At 46.1% G+C, this 22,063-nt stretch overlaps 2 protein-coding genes across 6 annotated transcripts in view; one reads left to right on the top strand and one right to left on the bottom strand.

Moving 5' to 3' along the window:
* Nucleotides 1-22,063, top strand: part of LOC126522597 (hepatocyte growth factor receptor-like) — a 566,006-nt gene that overhangs the window by 162,377 nt on the left and 381,566 nt on the right. The gene's annotated exons all lie outside the window — the stretch shown is intronic.
* The window catches only part of LOC126522595 (monocarboxylate transporter 10-like), a 286,846-nt gene continuing 267,371 nt past the window's right edge, over nt 2,589-22,063 (bottom strand). For both annotated transcript variants that reach the window (XM_055066485.1, XM_050171366.3), the window contains exons 2-4: nt 9,489-9,822; nt 5,332-5,617; nt 2,589-4,837 (exon numbers count right to left, since the gene is read on the bottom strand). In XM_055066485.1, coding sequence (XP_054922460.1) covers nt 3,833-4,837; nt 5,332-5,617; nt 9,489-9,822 — 1,625 coding nt within the window. In that variant the 3' untranslated portion in view covers nt 2,589-3,832. The remainder of the gene's footprint in view (nt 4,838-5,331; nt 5,618-9,488; nt 9,823-22,063) is intronic.

The following is a 22,063-nucleotide window of genomic DNA, read 5'->3' on the forward strand; positions in this document are numbered from 1 at the left end:
AAAAATGCTGAGCGAAGCTACACATTGGCAGTTCTGGTGTACAGGGCCTCTTGGTTTTCATTATATTCTTTCACGGCCAGAAAAGTATGAGAGTCTCACCAAGAGTAGTAATTCAGTTTTTTGTACACTGTCACCACGCATCGTTAGAAAAAAAAGAAAGCCACTTTGAGCTGAAAGCTTTCGCCTTTAGCTACACCCCCCCCCCCCCCCCCATTGTTATGTCTTTCTTTTACTACCTCTTCTCGCTATTCTGGATGTTAGAAAATTCCCGTGTGGTAGTTCTCAGGTTCAGCTTTCTAAGGGCGGTGATGCAAGGTGGTGGCCAAATCCAAAGAGTTTAAAGTACGGAACTGCCTGCTCGGTGCTGTACCGTGGGCGTGGAAGAGCTATGAGAATTATTCTGCCATTACCTCTGATGTTAAGCCTGTTTAAGGTACACGCGCGTTGACTTAGTTAATAAAATTCTGTCAAGTTGAGTTCATTTATTGTACAATGCACATCGGTGATCCTCCAGGGACAAGATGGAACCGGCAACACTGATGGTTGGCCCAGGTTCCAGGAAAACACATAAAAGCAAAAGCTACGCATACTGCGAGACTGTGCGCGCGAAGTCACTGCAGATGATGGCCACCAAGAGCTCCTTTTCATTACTTGTGTGAGATCATCTCTCAAAATTTAGGACTTTCTTTTTGCGCTGCTGAAACAAGCACGGTAGTGATGAATTCGTCTGACTGGGTTCTTTTTTTTTGTTTGTTTTATGTAAAGTTTACCGCAGCGCCATGACGAAACCATACATTGTAACCGGTCGGTTGCTTTACATTGAGCATTTTCCTAATATTGTCCAACCACCTTTGTCCTAGAGTCTTTAATGGCAGAACTCTCATTGTCTATGGAACATATTTGTAATGCGTATGTGCCAACGAGACTCTCCTGCGTCGTGGCACGCAATTTGTTATGGTACAGTACGTGCATTTTTTTGTTCGAAAACATGGGATTAAGTCGGTAACTTTCCTCAAAACGAAACTTGCGCTCTATGTTAAAGCTTATTTTTTAAAGAGTCAACCGGTACATTCTGAGAGCTTCTCTCGTACTATTTCATGTGAATGATTAAAAGACTCTTTATTGATAAACACCCATACTCATTCTCATAAAGGTCTGTTGTAACGATTGCTTTCATTTTCGCATTCTTTTCGCTAATCGTCTTTGCATGGCACGAAGCGACGCTGCCGCCATCACCGCGATCAACCATTCGGTGTGACGGATGATTAGAAGCGAATAAAATCTGACTAAAAATATTCTTGCCTGATGCTGCCTCAACTCTTTGAGTTACAGGGAACCCGCCGTGGTTGCTCAGTGGCTATGGTGTTAGGCTGCTGAGCACGAGGTCGCGGGATCGAATCCCGGCCACGGCGGCCGCATTTCGATGGGGGCGAAATGCGAAAACACCCGTGTATTTAGATTTAGGTGCACGTTAAAGAACCCCAGGTGGTCGAAATTTCCGGAGTCCTCCACTACGGCGTGCCTCATAATCAGAAAGTGGTTTTGGCACGTAAAACCCCATAATTTTTTTTTTTTAGTTACAGGGAGTGAAGTAAAGAAGATTCTCTCGGGCAGAATTTTGCGGAATATCTAATCATTTCTGGAAAGAAACTAGGTCCATATGGCACTCGGTAGTTCCAATGCAATTAGGACGCGAAGGTGCGACGAAAAAAAAAAAAGAAAAGGACGGACTAGAGGGCGAATTCGACGCATATGCCGCAGAAGTTTTTCGTCGAGAACGATGGTTTGTATGACTCATGGCACATTCTTATTTTCTTTAAAACGATACTGTGCTCTTGCTGTCAGACTCAATGGTTTACAGTGACAGGCGGCATTAGTTGGTTTCAACGATGATCGCGTGCAACGAACGAGCTGCTCTATATGCGTACACTAATATAACGGATGTCGGCCGGTTCGAGCTTTGCATACTTATGAATTGGCAAAGAAAGATAACATGACAGCGATGCTTGAGACTGAAAGTGCTCGTGTGTCGCTCCGAGATTCAGTGTGGCTTATGTACGTGTTAGCTGCAGATTCAATATAAACGTTTTCGCGATGCAAATGTCACAGCAGGAAACTTGGTTCTTTAAAACGTGCTTCAAAAAAGCAAGGCACTCGAAACGCGTTTGAACTTGGCGTTTTTTTTTCGCTGTACACAGACAAAAATGTGAGAAAGAACTTGCCAAGTATAGATGTAATGTTTTACTGCTGCTGCTGCTGTGTGGAGAAATTTACGAGCCGGTGAAGATATCTGAAGCGCAAGTCTTTTGTATGCTTATGACGAGCAGAGCCGAAATTATGCGGTGAGTAAAGATGCAAACGTGTTTTGTTTTTTGCCTAAGCAACTAGTGCCGTAACTTTCGAGCAAGCCTTAATGCTTTCTCGCAATGGAAGCCAAATTTCCGCAATGGAAGAATTTGTACAGAATCACGCAGCGGTCCGTGCGCAATAAGTCCTGTGGTTTATGTTGGGTGATGAAAGAAAAACGTTCTCGAAATGACCATAGTTCACTTTGGGGACGTTCATACATCGAACCACGTCATCCGAAATGTCGTTGCTGGCAGTGTGACATTTAATTGTACTTAATTGTACACATAGAAGAAAGAAAACTTACGTAGCACGCAATGCTACTGTACGTGCAATGGAAAGTGGCAACCCGATTATGGGCCCATATACTATGAACAAATGTACACCTACATGTGTAACTTTTAAAAACTTCTAATTTGTCATGATTCTGTTAGAAAGCAAGGTGTGTACTATTCCAGTTGCACATGTACAAAACGACAGCAAGCGTTTCTTACAAAACTTGCAGATCTACGTTTCTCTGCCTCATGAAGCATTTTTACAGATTATTGACTCATTATAGTATTCCACAGCACTACGGAAAGTGCTGTAACAAACTGATAAATATGGCACTAACTTCTGCGGAAGATCATTCGGTATAAACACGTGGCTAACGAGAGCTTGTCATCTTTCTTCACTCAATCTCATAAATGTATTTGTTCAGATGGCTTTACATGCTTTGACGATGTATACGCATTTACATAGAGCGAATTTTGGTGAACCAAATAAAAAAAAAGGCCCAATGATTCATAGCTTAAAGAGATGCGTGAAAAAATATCGTTCTTAATTCTTACTCGCTTTCGTGACCATGTTTCGTGGTGGTTTTCGGGACGCACTACGTGGATTACATCTGCTGTGCACGTCAGCGACCTTCCCATTATATGGATTACTTTGACATCGTCCATCGAGTGCAGTACAAGGTGAGCACACCCAATGGAAGGTGTCGCAAAACACAAGACTTGCCCACTTTACTCTTCTCGTGTAGACTGCCGCTGGCAGGCGCTCTCGTGCGAAGTGCTGATGCTACAGAATTACGCGAACGTTGCTGACACTATGCGCTCACTAGCATACATCACAAGTGCTCTTGAAAACATGGCCACCTTATTGCAGTCACTGAAGGCGCTAGTTAAACACGTCCACAATCCAGTCACATCGGTTAAGGTCTCATCTGCAGCACCCAGCGAGAAATATCTCTCGCCGTCTTTCACGGGAAATAAATAGTGCGGCTTAGGAGCGCCGAAAAAGAAATGCCGCAGCACACGGTCGACGGTTTCGTGCAATTGGCCAATAACGTGTCGAGATCTCGATCCGTCATGCACAACTGCTGAGACTTTTCACCGCGAGTTCTTCCTCGCATTCTCGCATAAGGTATCTCGAGCAGGTTGAGCACTGAAGTCTTCGCAACATGCCAGGTCTTTTTTCGAGCAGACATCACTTATGGCAAGAGTCGTCAAAGAGAAGTGGTGACTTCCTCGATGACGTCTACGGAAGGCTTCTGCAGCCTCCGCGGCGAGGACCTGGGCGCAGGCTCTCCGTTGCTCTGAACGGGCACGAGTCGCATGCAGCTGGGACACTGGTCGTACTTGTACGGGAGTATGATGGAAGCGCGACGCACGCCTCGCACGCGTCGATCCAGGGTCTCCTGCGTCTTGTTCAGGTTGTTCTCGTACTCGCTCAGCATGAGGTACTTCTCCTCCTTGTTGCACGACGTGATGCAGTCGTCGATGAAGTCCTCGAGGAAGTTGTCCATGATGGCCTCCTCGGAGATGCAGGTGAGCTCCTGGCGCCGCAGGTCGGCGTAGTTGCTGAAGGTGAAGCTTCGCTGCTGCAGCCTCGCCTCGTGACACAGCGAGTCCTGGAACGAGGAGCGGCGCGACGACGACGCGCCCGCGCCGTCACCGGCCGCCGCGGCTGGCGGGGCGTCCGAACACCGGCGGCAGTCGGGCCGTAGCTGGCTGCGCCGGCTGCGCTTCTTGTGCAGGTCTATCAGGAAGAGCGACATCGCTCCCAGGAAGGAACACGCCGAGGACACGTAGAAGCCAGTACGGCCTCCAAACTGCTCGTTGAGGAGCCCCGCCAGCGGGACGCCCACGAGCACGGGCACAGACTGGCACCACTGGACGAAGCTCCAGGTCTTGGCGAAGTTGCGTGCACGGACTTTCTCGAGGGTGTACATCTTGAGCGAGTACTGGTACCCGCCCAGAAAGACGCCGTATATCCACACGAACAGCAGGTAGCCGTGGTACTGGTGGAGCGCCGTGAAGGCGAGCAGCGAGGCGCTGATCATGAACGCGGCCGCCTGGCACAAGTACTGGCGCGCGATGAGGCACTGCACGCTGTTCTTGATGACGATGAGGCCGAAGGCGGCGCTGCCGATGGCGCTGGCGATGCCCAAGAACGCCTGGAGAAGCAGGAGCGACGAACGTTCGAGGCCCTCTTGTTCGCCGAGATGCATCTGTAATGACAATGTGAGTTGATTGCTTGCTTACTGTGATAATCTTGTTGGAAACGAGAGAAAGTATAGGCTCTGTTACACCTCCGTTAATCGAATCCAACACACGGAACCTTTGAGGTTGAATGTATTAACGATCCTGAATGTATTGAATGTTTCAACTGCTCCAATAACTCATTGTTTCTATACTATTTCTCTTTGACGCTATGCACATCGCATCTGGGCCTGTCCGATAAAGCAAGAGCGTTCTTTGATTTGTAGTGAGCAGTCGCAACGGTCAGTGCATGCTTGGATACAAAGTCGTGTAGCACAACGTTTCTCCAAGATAGTATGCTGCCACCTGTGGTCAAGATAATGTCTTCAATTACCATGACAGAGCTCTGGTCTCTCTTTCCTTGTCGACGCGTATACTCCTATACAGAAACTACGCAAGAAATTTAATTATTCAACGATTTCATTTCGCTGCAGCGACAATTACGAAAAGTGAAAAGACTCACTAGAAGCACGAGAGGCGTGGTGACCCCAAAAGCCGCTAGCGCAGTTCCTGCGACGAGGATCTGGACGGTGCGAGATCGCAACACTGCGTAGTCGATGAAAGGAGGCCGTTCGGAGGCCTGTGAGCCTCGGTCCTTGGCCTTGGAACGGCGCTGCATGCTTTTGAGGTGCAGGATGGCGCGCCGTTGCGGGTGGTACAGGGACGCCGGCCGATAGAACACCCCCAGCACAAACAACACCAACACGGTGCCCGTTAGCGCCTGTAGACCCAGCCTCCAGCCCACCACCCTGAAGAAAAAAAAAAAAAGGAAGGAAATAATTACAAATCACATTTCCCTGCGCGGTGCGCCCAACACAGTGCAATTAGTGGAAATACCCAAGGGCGTTGCACACGCGTTGTTAAATACTTTGCTATACTAAACTATTAGACCGAATGAAGGTCAGCAAGCAATGTATTTGCGGGCTGCAGAAGTTTCTCAGTTGGTGCTCATATCGTACGCTTCTTTAGTGCTTCCTATAGTGGGATAGTCTAGACGCACAGTCGCGAGATTAATTAACGTTGCCGTATATCGGTGTTGTCGGAGAAGTAAATGTACAAAAAGAATTGGAGGAAGCTGTGCTAGTACTGCACACGTTATCTACACTTGCGTGAAGTCACTTCCGTGACTATGTCTCTTGCTCCATAGCTGTTATTTCGGCCTCTACACGTCTCAGGATGACCAGCGTCTTTTCGTATTAGAGTTTGTGCCCGTTTTCGCGGAGTGCTTTCGGAAGTCCTGCCCCCCCCCCCCCCCTCCCCACCCTCCCTATCCTTATAACACGCACAGGCGTTTCGCTCCAGTTCGACACATTTATCACCCTCCTCCACCCACTGCTTACGACGATCTGGAATGGTACCATCGGACGTCATCAGAGGCCCAGCCCTACGGCCGGCGGCGATGAACATTGGTGTGGCATTCTGGAGTCATTTGTCGTTCGAGACAATTAACTTAAGGGGTGCCAAGTTGAGAAAGAAGACGCCGAAGGCCAGCGAGACGGCGAATGGCTTCGAAGATAGCAATCTGATCAAAGCGCTCGTCCTGCGCACTCAGCACTTCCACCGCGCGTATAGGGCGTATCCTCCATGCAGTACATCCACACTTCCGAGGCGATCTTATCAAATTGACCCTGCTGTTGGCCCGTGTCGGCGAACGGTTGTCACCGGCTCGCAAGACACGCCCGAGATGAATTGCGGGCGCGTAATTCGGCAGTGGCATAGTAGCTCGCCCGTCTCGGGCGCGCGATTACATTCCTGTATTTAGTCTCTTCGGTTAGTCGTTAATCACCCCAGTTCGGGCGCTATAGCCTCGAGAATTCCTTGGAACAGAGGTGTGACGCAAGCGTGTTTGTTTCGTAACAATCGCATAATAGCTTTCCATTTCGGAACCAAACATTGTCGCCCAACTTGGTAAGGAACGGAAGTGCCGTGAGAAACATGTATCAGCCCGTGAACGAGATTATTGTCACACTCCTGCTTAGCGTTGCGACAACGGTGACATTAGTGACTAGTAGGAAGAACATGCGGTCTTAGAACAAACTATAATCGACCGTGGCAGCTGCGCTGTGCCTGCATTCACCTGTAAATATGTTTTAATTATTTTCTCTGCTCGCGACAATAGCGTGCAAAAATGCCCTCGTGCAGTGCCTGCAAATGTTATCGAGCTCTCAGATTGCAAATAATAATAATAATAAAGAAAAGCTATATACGCGGGACCTTAAGCGCAGGTGCGCCTGAGGGCACAACTTACTGAAACATTAAATTGTCGCAGTTATTGGCTTGAGCCTCAGTGGCCGAAATCGCCCCAATCTTACACGCGTTATATTGCACCGGTTGTTCGTACCAGAAGCGCTCAAGTTTGTTCGTGTGAATATTTGGCCGTATTCGAAACAAATACATTTTCAATGCGATGAAATTATAACGTCCGCTGGTCCTTTGCGCGCCTAAGTTCTCATCATCACTATGGAGTTATAAGCTTTTGACGACTCTGCGTGTAAATCCAATGCAAAAACAAATGTTAGTGTTTACACTGGAATGCGTATAACTGTCTTCAGCCAGAGCAACATCTGTAATGACAATACGCCGGATACGACTGGGTGTATACGCACATTAGGCTGCTCCCAGGTGAGCTGCATTGAGACCAATTACGTCTATCATGGCAAATATATGTAAGCATGCGCGCGCATGCATCCGCACCACGAAATGTCCATCTGAGCCGTGGTTTCACGATCGATGGTCGCGACACGTTGAGCCGTCGCCTATCCCCGCTATTTATACTGCGCCTCCATAATGACTTCGCAACTCAATGTGCGATCTTATCGCACCTTCCGTAGTGCCTGACTTGTATTTACGCATAAAGCGAGTGCGAAGAAGTAATTTGTGGACCTGCCAAGAGTGATGAATGTCGTTGCCGCTCTGCAAGAGCCGGATATCGGTGGCGACCCCCTGGCGGCAACATCTTTATAGTGTGTGCCTATCTTAGTACATCCCGCTTTCGCGTATTTGCCTTTTCGTAAGGGCCGGGTTAATTAGTGTGGCAAGAGGACTTGACGAATATTTTACCCGTTGTAATGTAGACGCATAGCTTAAGTCACGCGACTGAAATAAACAGAAAACTGCGATCACGTGGTGCTATAATGGCTCGGGCGTGACGCGAAAGGTGAAATTCTCAACGCGTTCGAAAGAACTCAAGACCACGTGATGCGGCGAACGCAGCGGCCACCACGACTCACGTGTACTGAGGCGGTCACAATACGCGTAGGCCGCCCATAGATCGGCTCCTGCTGCGGCAATAAGTAACTCCTTCGAGCGAGTGCGACATGATACGTTCTTACGATTTATGGTAGGACAAAGCAAGTGGTCATTAAGCTAAAATCATTGCATTTCACCAATCATAATAGGTAATCCTTACATTGTGCCTATGTCTACGCATTCTGCCTATGAGTTTATCCAATTAACACTGTTTTATGAACGTAAATGTGAATTATGGGAATGGTGGTGAAGCTGGCATGCATTAATTGTTAGGAAAAGTGCGAAGAGACAAAGACGACACAATAACAGGTTCTTTCAGTTGATAGTAAGCGTTTCTCCTGTGATCTTGTGTCGCCTTGCCCATTGGCACCTTTTGTGACAATAGTAAAAATGTGAATGGCTTCTGTGAAAAATGTGTGTGGCTTCTCTTTTTTTTTTTTGTACTTATCATCACCTAATATCTAGCTCTAGGGATGATGGATGGCATGGAAATTAACTTCCGTTTGTGCAAGATCTTCTTCCCGAATTCGTGCGCTTCCTCTTAACGTACGGGGAGGTTGCACGCACATTCCCAAATTTCGGTTCATATTGGGGCTGCACGAGCCCTAAAACCAAAACGTCTGCAGCTGTGTGTGACGGGTGCTGTTCCCGTACGTTCGTACGCGTGCGAAAGGCTATGCAGATTGAGCGTAATTAGGCCCTTAAGGTCCACAATTTAATATTATTTTCTTTGACGCCCGGTATATTTGCGGCCCAAGCTTGACGTGCGCGTTACATCGTCACATAGCGTCCGTGAGAGAAATGTAGCGAGTGGAGAGTGTGAAATCAGGGAAGTGTACTAAGATTGATGACGATTATAGCGGGCGTTTTCTTTTTCTTTACGAAAGTGTTAAAAAGCACGTGTAGCGGATATAATAATTCCAGTCCCTGAAGTGGATTCAGGCTCAACGCGTAAAAGGGCGTTTGGTAAAAAATTAAGTGGCACAGAGCGTATACTTATCGCAAGTGTGACGGCGCATATCTAGGAACCTGTACCATGCTTAGAAATTCTTCCAAGCGTTGCAAACTCACCGAGCGCAGTTCGTTAATTGCAATATGTGTCATAAAGTGATTAAAAGCTAATTGTTTCAAGACCTTAATAATTGGCCGAATACGCTACGCGATTTATTTGTGCTCCAGGTCTTCTTTTTTCGAGCAATCCAGTTAAAGCGTTATAGTTATGCTATCTGCCACAGGCTATTTTTAACAATTTTTGTATATTCTAAAAAAAAGAAGAATAGTTGGGAGACACGATAAGACCCAAAGTTTGTAAACATTTTCTTCCAAGCGCGTAACAAGAGCGCGCGGATCGTTTCCCGCCGCCTCGCTCACCGTATGCACTCGACGATGAAGATGGGCACGACGGCGACGCCGAGCCCCGTGCCGGCGGCGAGGAGGAGCTCGACGAGCTCGCGGCGCTTCTTGAAGTACTGGCCCACCATGAACATGGACGTGTCGCGGGTCATGGCGACGCCGCACCCGAGCACCAGGCCGTAGCTGATGAACAGCTGGTGGAACTGCGAGGCGAACGACGAGAAGAGGCAGCCCAGCGCGGCCACCAGTCCCCCTAGCACGGCCACCATGCGGGTGCTCTTGCGTCGGCAGGCCCCCACCACGGCGGGGGACAGGAACAGCGCCACGGCGGTCGACACGGCGCCCAGGCACACTGCACGAGGCATGGGGGAACGACGACCGGGCTTAGGGTTTTTCTGTTTTTCTCTCTGTCTATAGTCGGCGGTCATCGTGCTTGCGTGTACGCAAGTTATCCTATCGAAAACGCCCGTAAGGCGCACATCCTATAACACCACATGAACACATGGGGAGTCCCATATGAGAAAAACCCGTATGTTCCCGTGCATCATTGGGTGCAAGTCGTACATGAAGGTATGAGGATACCATACGAAAAACTAATAAAAAAACACGTATAAAAAAAAAAAAACGCGGGCTAGCTCTCTGTTTACTTCACGGCAAGGACTGAGAAAGGCTTGTGTCGCTTGAGTTGTCTTTTTTTTATTATTTCTCGTCGCCACCGATAGCGCTGTTCTAAAAACGGTCAACACAGACACGGAAGATTCTTTCCTTTATTTTTTTATGCTCCCTCCTCCGCCCCCCCCCCCCCCCCCCCCCCCACAGACACACATGCTTTGTTCGTCCCTGCTAAACCTGCGTGGATGACTTGCAAGGCTCGTTGCTGCAAAACCTGCTTCACTCGCTTGTTGTGAGAGGTCACTTTAGAACGGTCACGAGTGACCACGAGGTGTACAGTGGAAATTGTCTTCTAACATGCGATTCATCTTAGGAGCAAGCTTTAGCTCGGATCGAGCTCCCTGTTTACCTATTTAAATGCTTGTAATACGCATAAATGCCTTCGTGAGAGAGCCGACAGACCGAGTTAAATGAAATTTGTTGCATTTGAAAGACAAATTTGTCCTCAAATTTCTGCCAGAAGCTGACGAAAATGAACGAGTTAAAAAAAAGTGTGACGTTTACAAACCCAACTCTGCACGAAAAACACATATCGCACTCCTTCGAATTGTATCTGTTGAAGCATCGTAAGCGGGAAAATGTGATACGTGAAATTACGGCTGACGCGAAATTGTCACAATGTTTGCGAAAGTTTTGCAAAAGTGCTGCTCACAAATTACTGGTATCCCTCAGAGCAGCGTTCCAAGTTTGTCTGCTTTAGATTCATATAAGGTGCAGTTTGCAAAATTACACGGTTGTAGGATTGATATTTGAGTTCATTGAAATTTTCAAATTTTCGAAAAATGTTTTTGAAACAATTGTGCCGAAAAGTGACAACCACTTTCTAGAGTTACTGGGTTCTAACTTCTTTTGAATGCAGCGTACCTCATCAAAATTGGTGGGGGACGACGTGCCAGAAAAGCCGGTTTCTCAGCTCCCACCCATTTAGGAGCTCCCGTTAGGAGCTCCCACCCATTTAGGTTTCTCAGCTCCCACCCAAAAGGAGCTCCCAAGCTAAAGCTCCCTCTTCAAATGGTCGCACCTACAACGCCTTCCGGCAAACTTTCTAACTTGTCGGAGAATCGGAGCAGCCCTGTTCCCACGGCGCACCGCAACAGCGTATCGGACGGCGTGTCGTTCGCACGTGACCGGTGCTCGAGCGTTGATATTGTGGTCCGGGACGTACGACTAACCACGAGTCCCGACATACATACGTGGAATAAACTTACGGTGTGGGAAACGCTGGCACTGCCAGTGCACTGCGAAGTAACGGTCCGCGATGTGTTCACACGCTGCACTAGCCACTTGCCTGGAAGCGCGAACCAGGGCACCTGCTTTCAGAGGCCTGTTCCGTTTCAGCACACCGTAGATACTATTTCAACTTCGCCGGCTTCCAAGCCGACCAAGTATGAGACTGAAACAATCTACGGGAGTGCAAAGGCGTGCCTACTACGTATCACGTATGCTTGAAACGTGGCTGTGCCTGACACGTATACCTACTGACCGCTCAATCTCTTTCACACTCCGAGCACTGGGTGTGCAAATGCATTCGCTGCATCTGAGATGAGTTAAGGTTTTTTTCTGAAGCGTGAGATTTACACGTTTACGCGTCTCCGATAGCACGATGAACGTTGCGCTTTACAGAAGTTTTAGACCGAAATGCGTGCCTAATGGTGGAAGGTTTGGTGTGTCCTCTGTGCCTGTCCTTCGTTACAGTGTGGCAAGAAAAGTGCTCGCGACCGCGTTCGAAAGACTGGACGATGTCCCCCTTCAGAGAGGAAAGTTCTAGGACACGGGTCCAGGCGGATTTCGGCACCCAAGGCCTTAAGGGTTCTGCTCAAGTTCTTAAGCGCTGGTGAATTGTGCGAGCGACTTTGAAAGTTGTAGCGCGTAGCATCGCATTATTGTGCAAATTTTTTCTCACTTTATTTTTTTTCTCCTTTCAGCCTTTATTCCCTTTGCCCCTGCCTGAGCACAGAGTAGCCAGCCGGTACTTACACTGGCTAACCTCCCTGTTTTTGCTTCCCTTTTGTCTCTCTCTCTTTCCTTCTTAATGAAAGATAACTTCTTTGAAGCGATGTACACTGCGTAAACTACGAAAAGGTATATCAATTGCTTGATTTCGCCTGATTGCAACTTTTTGTTCTTGAGACTAGTGAAGCAATGTTGCGCTAGCTAAAAATTTTTCTTTCACGTCGTTGTAATCACAATGCGTCAATATAAAAATAAGCACAACATTTGCAATGTGTGCCACTGGTAACCTAAGCTGAGTTACTGATTCTCCAAGAATAGTAGTGTGAGACGAAGAAAAAGTACTTCTGCGTTAAGCTCACAAACAGCATGAAACCATAAAAAGAAAGGCGAAAGCCGAATGAAAAACGGCCAACAGGCATAAGAGACAAATGCGAAAAGTATCGAGAACAAAGTGCTGAGAATGTAAGGATCCACATTTTATTTGCACCAATGCGATTGCCTATTGGGCGACGTTGGCGGAGAGTTATTAGAGCCTTCCATTGTTTCAATGTCTGTATTTGAAGTGCACCCTGTTGTGGCGTAAGCTTCGTGACAAACTTTAACCAGGAAGTCGGTAGAAAAGCGACATAAGTTACCTGAAAGTGTCATAAAATGTCATAGAACCAGTACACTTCCAAGTACATGTCGCAGGAAACTGGCAGAGCGAGTAGAGGTTCAAAACGGGGCTTCAAAGCGAAAAAAAAAAAAAAAGTTCGCTTCGCGCTGGTACACACTTCTCAAGCTTGGTGTGACTGCATCGGGTATGCAAATTACGTTGCTCTGCTGCTCAGTAGTCGCGAGTTGCTTCAGCTGGTGATGCAGTGCTTTTTTTTCCTCTTTTTTTAAGCTGCTGTCGTCATAGCTCGTCGGCTGAATTTAGATTTACAGACTCGTTTGGAAGCGGCAAAATATTCACGCACAGCGCACATACACGCGAGCTGCTGCCTTCACAGCTGAGTGAAGGGTGACTTGCAAAACGTGAAGAAATGACAATATTTAACTGTCGCGTTGCCGTGAAATCTTGCTTCATAAACTTGGCGCACTGCTGAGCGTTACGAGAAGACGCATACAGTTGAACGCGCCAGAGCTACGCCTACCGATCGCTCTGTCAGCGAAGTAGTAGCGTCTCCACTCCATACTTTGGAAGCGTTAGTTTGGATCCAGTCTTGGTTTTTTTTTCCTGAGTTCCGGGTAAGCTTTTGTGGCGTTTTAAACTGAGTTTGCAGGGTTGTTGCTTTCTGTATCCTAGTGCGATGATGCCTTCATGAGCTGCAGTTTTTTGTTCAGAACTGCATTGTCGAATATGTTCTTGGACTCCAAATTGCAGCGATCCCCTCTCTATATCTCGAGGGCAACTGCAGACCTGGCGTAACGATACGCTGCAGCAAAGTAAGAGGAAATAAGTGGCAGGCAAGTTCCGCGAATTTCAAGGCTTTCTTTTTCATCGCTGCGAGATAAACAAAAGAGTAGGAGTCGATGTCTTTATTACGGCGAAGCTGTTAGGGCGAATAGAAGCGTTCTAAAACGTGTTGCGCCTTTCTTTCTTTCTTTTTTCTTTCTTTTTTGGTGTCTCCTGAAAAAAACTAGAAAAACACACACACTTTATACCTAAAGTAAATGGGGAGCATGTGACGGGTGATGTTCCGGTAAAACTTGAAGTGTGTGAGTTAATTAGGGGCCAAATGAAAACTGCCAAGCCCTCGTTTTCTGAATGTTTACAAGTAGTGCGTGCACTTGCAAATAATTGCTTTAAATGCTCGAAAGCTTTACGAGCGCGCCTGGTTTCAAACGGTCAAGTCACCTGCGGGAAACGTTTTAGAGCGTGTGGTTTAATTACTACTCCTTTACACTCTACATTATCTACTCTCACTGAGACTAAGCTTTTTACGCAGTCCAAAATTTTGCTGCAGTATAGGCCCTTTATTCTTGGCAAGCTTGGAATTCCGCCGCGAATGTTTTGCATTTCGCAATGCAAATACACCCGTATTCCGTGGTTCTTACGCGCATTAAGAAAATATTATCAAACTTCAACAAAGTCCTCCTGCTCTCAACTTATTTATGGTGTTCTCACTCGTTTCCGGCCATCGCGAAACGCCTCCAAACCGCTTCCATAGTCCTCACGATCGTGCGGGAGCTTTTACAACTGTATTCAGTGACGACAACAAATACACGATTACAACGACGACAACATGACAACAACACGATGACGTCACTTGGTTGACTGTCATCCAAGACAGCTGCAAAGAGCTGTCCTTGCGGGAGCAATACTGGGAATGAGTACTGAGGTGAAAGCTATGATACGAATGACTGCCTGCTTCGTCGACCCCCTACTTTACTACTTGAATTGCCCTTCAATGAGCCTATTTCTGGCAACTAATTGCGCCTATGCTAACTGCCAACTACATTCAAATTTCGAAAATCGCATTTTTTAAGCTTCTGAGTCTATCTTCGTCCTTCTGTTTGCCAAACATCACCAACAGCTTGATTTAAGCAGATGTTCTCATTGGGTACGGAGTGATGAACTTGACCGGAGTGGTAACACTCTACCTCTGCTACTCGTAATAGTCTTGATCTGTCTTGGTAGCGTTAGAACTGCTTACGAAGCAATTAACTCGGCTCCATGTTTATCGCCAAACTTTAAAAGGAAGCGCATAGGCGGAACCATTGCCGGCATGCCTCTGAAAGGCTAGATCGACCTGTATCTAGCACAAACCTTGTCCTCCTGCTTCTCTTGTCTTTATGCCAAATTTTATCTCCGTGAGACAGCGTTATCTCCGTATACGGACGCTCAAACTTAATCTGCTATAGGGCATTACAACTTTGCAAAGGAAAAAAAAGAACAGAAGAACATATTTGTTGATCAAAATGAATGCTCAGATTTATGCTCTGGCGTGCCGGAAACGCCAAGTGTGGTTTTGAGGTGTAGAATGGCACCGATTATTCATATTTGTCCACGCTCGCGGTATATAATTACACCGGTAAATTGGAGTTTCCCTGTTGGAGTGAACCGGAATCAGCGTACATCTTTTCCAACTATATTAAAAATGCTCTTCAAGATTTTTCGACCATGCACGCTTATATATAATACCATATTACTACTTAGCATTATGCATTATACCGCAGATTACAGCAGCACTACAATCACCTCGTGAGGCGAGCCATTTACGACAACTGAAACACGTTGGAACAGACAATCGAACAAGCAATAACAGCCCCCTTAATACGGTACAGCTGGTCTTCATTGTATCGCTCTTCGAAATCCCCGCTATAGCGAACGTGTTTCCAGAGCCATTAAACAGAGGAACTCACACATACACATACAGAAAAAAAAACAAGCATTACAAAAACAAAAGCGAAGAATACTTGGGCTCGAACGGTTGGCTGTGACTGAAACAGCACCAAAACTAACCTTCTTCTCTGACGCTCTCGCAAAGTCTCGGATCAAAGCAACCGTACGGCTACGGGGAAGATACATGTTCTCCAGAACGGGGCTTTAAATAGATCGTTGCTGTTCGGTCATCTCTAAATAGGCTGTTACTTTCACTCCATGTACTGTAACTTAGTTACACGCAGTGCAATGTGACCCGCGTTTTGTTTCTCCGCACCCTGTCCCACGTATTCACCGAGGGGCAATTTCGGAAGTAACTGTCGCCACTTCCGATACTTTCCCACGTGGCTCTTTTTCCCCCCGTGACAGCAATAAGGCGGAAGTAGCACGAAATGATCTAGTCGTACCTTTATGTGTTCGGTTCTTTCTTTCTTTCTCTCTTGTTTTTTTTTTTTTTTGGCCAATGGGCATCCACAGTCAGGGCTGCGCTGGAAGGGTCAGCTAAATGTATCATCCCCTTCTCTTGCTTCCCCATGATGAATGCGCAAATGTCTCGTAAATACTCTCCTATATACGGGAGTCGATTGCCGCGACGAAGTTGTTATAGGGATTCGCCGCCGGCTCTACGATGTGTTTTTTTTTTCTTTCGTTTTCTGCAGAGGGAGCTGCTCCTGCGCTCCAGCCCGCCGTGCAGTTCGTTAATCCAATCGTAGCAATCGTTCCTTGTACTTTTTTTTTCAGTGCGGCTGTCCAGACCGGCCTTCCCTCCTTTCTTTTCTTCCTTTCTTTCTTCCTGCGCTTGTTGCTGACGTCGGTTCGGAACCTCCGACGTCATCCCCCGCCCTTTTATTTTTCTTCTCGTTGCTCTGACCTCGTATCGCGCGGTCTGCAATAGTGCATCAATACGGAAAAGGGCAATGCGTCTCCTTTCGATGTTGAAGAAAAAGGGAAAAAAAAATAACAAAGCTCAAGACAAAAATGAGGCCTCGATTTTTTGCAGTTAAAATGTTTTCCATGCACCGGCTCTGTCGTTTGTCTATATTGTGCCTCTGTTTGACCCATTTCTATGCTCTCCTTTTTTCGGCGCTCTTATTCCGGTCTGCTAACTTTGAGAAAAGGTCTATTTATATCCTCGCTTGCTCTTCGTAAGAGTTGGATATCGAAAGAAAACGAAAGATATTACACGCAAGCACTCTAAGCGAGACCAAGTAGTCGCAACCCCGCTCAAGATAGCTAAGGGGCGAGGGGGAGGGGAAAGGAAGGACGTAGAAGAAGAGGAGGAAATACGTACGCAGTTAATATGAAAAGAGAGTGAAACACGGGAAATCAAATTGCCTGCTCGCGATCTCTTGCAGATGCCTCAATTCGTCTTGCGTACAACGAGCGTAACTTTGCCTTCTTCGTCGCGTGCTTTGTTTCGAAGCCCTGCACTTACGAGTTCAAAAGCACTGCTATTTCTCAAAGATAAAAGTGCCATAAGAAATTAATAAAAAAAATAAGCGAACTAACAAATATATGTATATTTATCTGTTGAAAAGGCTGTGGGGTGTTTTCTCCTTATCTAGGTCTACATAGTTAAAGATTACTATACTGTCATACTAATGTGCCATACTTCCGTTTTGCTTTAGTCATTTATTGCCATTTTACTTATCTTTCGTGATTTATTTCCCGTTAACCTCCCCGCTTAGTTTCTGTCTCCTTTATATTTCTGCGACAGACGCATCTTTTTCCGTAGCCGGCCAGCATGGTTATTGATAGTAAGCACATCTGTCCTATGTAAAGCCATTTAGCTCAGGAATCCCATCATTCAGTCCTACGTATGTCAAGACCGAAGATGGGAGATCATTTAACCTGATATAAGAGCAGTCGAGAAATAATTGCACGGGAACGTTTAAATTGACAGCGAGAGTCGAGACGATTTACCCGACAAAGCAAAGAATCCGAATGAAGAAATGTTCAACGATAAGACTAAGTGGAAGGTAGTTCTTTTAACGAAGCCGACGTGTAGAAGATTGAGAAAGAGCTTTTTTAAAACTGGAATTGACTTCAAAGCATTCAGTTGTGTCCCGCCGACGCAGTGATGTGGGCAGCGTTTAGTCGTGTGTGTGTGTGTGTGCGTGCGTGCGTGTGTGTGTGTGTGTGTGTGTGTGTGTGTGCGTGCGTGCGTGCGTGCGTGCGTGCGTGTGTGTGTGTGTGTGTGTGTGTGTGCGTGCGTGCGTGCGTGCGTGTGTGTGTGTGTGCGTGCGTGCGTGCGTGCGTGCGTGCGTGCGTGTGTGTGTGTGTGTGTGTGTGTGTGTGTATGTGTGTGTGTGTGTGTGTGTGTGTGTGTGTGTGTGTGTGTGTGTGTGTGTGTGTGTGTGTGTGTGTGTGTGTGTGTGTGTGTGTGTGTGTGTGTGTGTGTACTAGTTTTTCTATCCTGGTAAAAATCGTGTCATGAATCACGGCTCTTCTTTATTTAATTTATATTTACGACCCGACTAATGTAGTTCAATCATCTATTAGGCTATGTGCTGACGAGTGCCGTAGTTTATCGCGTAATATGCTTTCTTAATATGCTTTCTTTTAATATGCTTTCTTGCTTGCTTTTTTGTTGTCTGTTGCTTTGCACATTCATGTTGGATGTAACCCACACCTGCTTGGGCCATCACATTGGCCTGCAGTATTTTGAAATAAATAAATAAATAAAATATCTTCTCACGACGATCTTACAGCCCTTCAGTCTAACCTTAACGCTATCCAGTCTAACCTTAACGCGGTCACTAACTGGCATTAACGCATTGGCAAATGCTTTTGAATGCTAAAAAGTTTAAAGTAATGAGAATTTCCCCGGAAATCAACCACTTGTATCCCTCCTCTCTGTAACAGCGATGATTCTTTGTTAGACGAAGTAAGCTCTTTTAAATATCTGGGAGTTCACATAACTGCTAACCTTTCTTGGCAAAACCATGTTACCTGCGTTATCAATAATGCCAATCACACGTTAGGTCATTCTAGCGGCAACTTTTCGAGGGCACCCCCGTCTCTTGAGTTAGTCTTATACAGGGTGTGCCACATAACTTAGCAAAGAAATTAAAAATGAAAGCCGGGTCAGAAGCGAATTGAACCGAGCGCATACTGTTCGCAGTAACCAATAGTTACCCAGATATTTCTCCCCCCATAACTCACTAATTAAGTTTAATTACCCGATTTAAAAAAAAATTTGTTTAATAATTCGCTGAGGGCCCCAAGTATGATATGCATATTTATGGAGCACATTCAGAAACCACCGATCGACTTGTTTCCTTTACGATACGTCTCACGTAGTCCTTTCTTCGGGAGTGCAAAGAAAGCCCGCGAGATGACAAAAAAGCAACCTGACGGAGCGCTTTGGTATTGGAGGCTTCACTGCAAGTCGTCTCCGTAGTATAGGTCCCAGCAAACGATAGTCATGATGTTGTTAAGCCGGTGTTAAAATAAGGTGCAGAAACGTTTTTAGGAAAGAGACAAAGGTCGTCAGCTGGTTTTTAATGCACGGGCTTATGTGAAAACTAAACGTTCCGCAATTTCGTCTCCATATTGTTTTCTTACCTTCCTGCTAGATAGATATACATGCACTTACAGGGCGCATCAAGAACCAGAGGCATATTTATATCTCATCATTATCATCGTCAGCCCATTTTCTATGTCCACTGCAGGATGAAGGCTTTTCCCAGTGATCTCCAAATACCCCTGCCTTGAGCAGGCTGATTTCAAGTTGTGCCTGCAAATTTCCTAATTCCCCCCCCCCCCCCCCCCACCTAGTTCTCTGCTGTCCTAGATTGCGCTTCCCTTCCTTTGGCACCCATTCTGCAACTCTAATGAATCACCGGTCATCGGCGCTACGCATTAGATGACCTAGCCAGCTCCATTTTTTCTCTTAATAATATCGGTTACCCCCATTTGCTTTCTGATCGACACCGTTATCTTCCTGTCACTTAACGTTATGCCTAATATTTTTCGTTCCATCGCTCACTGCGGGGTCCTGAACTTGTTCTCGAGCTTTTTTGTTGCTCACCAAGTTCCTGCCGCATATGTTAGCACCGTTAGAATGCAGTGATTGCACACTTTTCTCTTGAAATGGCAGTGGTAAGCTCCCAGCCAGGGTTTTCTAATGCTTGCCGTGTGCACTCTAACGCAATTTTATTCTTCTGTAAATTTTCTTCTCCTGGTAAGGGTCCCCTGTGAGTAATTTACCTAGATAAACGTATTTCTGCGGCGATTCTAGAGGCTGACTGCAAATCATGAATTCTTGTCTTGGTCTCTTTCCAGGCCACCGGACATTAATTTTGCCTTCTGAACATTAGTTTCTAACAATACTCATATACTTTCTTGGTGAAGTCCTGAATCATTAGTTGCAGTTAGTCCCCATTGTTACTGAACAGGATGATGTCATCTGCAAACTGAAGGTTGCTCAGATATTCGTCATCGATCCTCACTGCTAATCATTTACCAGTGTAATAGCGTGATTACTTCTTCTAAGCATGTAGTGAATAGCATTGGAGATATTGTGTCGCCTTGCACGACCTCTTTCCGGATACGTGTTTTCCCACTTTTCCTGTGGATAATTAAAGTAGCTGTGGAGTCTTTGTAGATACTTGCCAAGAAATGCAAGTATGCTTCACGTACTCGTTGATTACGCAGTGCCCCCATGACTGATTGTATCTCTACTGAATCAAATCCATTTTCATTATCTAGGAAATCCATATAGAGCGGTAGGCTATACTTCGCAGATTACTCAATTACCCGACTGACGACATAAATATGATCCATTGTAGGATACTCCTTCCTGGAGCCAGTCTGTTCTCTTGGTTGTTTGAAGTGTCGCCCTGCAGTCAATTCTATGGGAATTTACTTGAGTGACACTCTATACAATAACGAAAACAAGGTAATATGCATATAATTATTCAATTCTTTATCGTCTCCCTTCTTATGGATTAGTATAGTGCTAGCATTCTTCGAGCTCTCTGGTACTCTTAATGTCTGGAGGCATTGCGTATGAAGGGCCTCAGGCTTTTCGAACATAACATCTCCGCCATATTTGATTAAATCGACCGTTACTCCATCTTATCCTGCCGCTTTTCCTCTGTATATGTTTTGCCAGGTCCTTTTAACTTCATCGCTAGTTATACAAACAGCCTCTGTATCCTGTTTACCACTACTTCTAATGAAGGTAGCATGTCTGCTCCTGTTGCTGTACAGATCAGTAGAGTAGACCTCTGCTGCTTTTACTAGATCATCGAAACAGATGCCATTACCCCGCTTAGCTTTCACTGCATACGTCTTGCTCTTCCCTATGCCAAGTTTCCTTCTCTCTGATTTCATGCTGCCCCCCCCCCCCCATTCTTGACTCCTTCCTCAATCTTCCAGACGTTGTAATTTCCGCTATCACTTACTTTCTTCTTGTTTATAAACTTTGCCAATTCAGCAAATTCTGTCTTGTCTCTTAAGTTGGACATTTTCATGCTTTGCCTTCTTTATTTTTTTTAGGTATTCTATTACTTGAGAGAGCTTACCCAGTTGTTGCGTTGGTGTTTTACCTCCCACTCCAATTGCTGCTTTTGAAATCAGCTTAGTTACGGTTTCATTCATTACTTCCATGTTATGTTCATCTTCCCGTTCTAAAGGAGCATATTTATTTGCGCGCACCAGCCTCAACTGACCTGCGTTTACCCTGACTGCGTCTTGGTTGGCCTGCTTCCTCTAGACTAATTTTTCGCTGTCCAAATTGAGAGCGATCCTAGAGCAGCAGAAGCTTCATGTGGGCGACTTGGTTTAACATACTTGAAGTAAAAACTGCGATACAAAGACGTGGACTAAGAGAAGGACATGTACGACGGACGGCTTTTCTAATGTGATAGAGCGGTCTTGATGTCACGGTGGCACTATTCGTGTTTCTATGTATATAAACCCTGTGTCTTCAAATAAAAATTTAGTTCGAAGTTAGCGCGTGTCCGTCGTACATGTTCTTCTTTTAGTACGCGTCTTTGTAGCGCTGTTGTTTCTTCAAGCGATCCTAGAATTTACTAACCTATGATTCCCCCCCCCCCCCCCCTTACCTTTACTCCTATCTAACATTTATACATCCTGTACTATGCCGGGATCGGCGTAGAGAATGAGATCTGTTTAATTTCTCGTTTTCCAATTTCGGCTTTTCCAAATCAATTTTCTGTTAGTGCGCTTCTGGCAGAAGATATTTATTATTCGTTATCAATTCCTTTTTGCTAATTCTACGAACATCTCTCCTCTACTATTTCGGTATCCATCGATATGTACGCACTCAGAATTCTTGCCTGCCGTAGTGGCGTAGCGGTTATGGCGTTGCGCTAGGAAGTCCGAGGGCGTGGGATCGAATCCCGTGGCTGCGGCGGCCGCATATCGATGAGGGTGAAATGCAAAGACGCCCTTGCACCGTGCATTTGCTGCACATTAAAGAACCCCAGGTGGTCAAAATTAATCCGGAGTCCATCACTACGGCGTGCCTCATAATCAAATCGCGGTTTTGGCACGTAAAACCCCAGAATATACTTTTATGGAAATTCCTGCCAGTATAGAACGATGAAATTTATATGTGCAGTCTAGTGGC

Source organism: Dermacentor andersoni, chromosome 6, assembly GCF_023375885.2.
Source record: "Dermacentor andersoni chromosome 6, qqDerAnde1_hic_scaffold, whole genome shotgun sequence".
In the NCBI taxonomy this organism is placed as follows: domain Eukaryota; kingdom Metazoa; phylum Arthropoda; class Arachnida; order Ixodida; family Ixodidae; genus Dermacentor; species Dermacentor andersoni.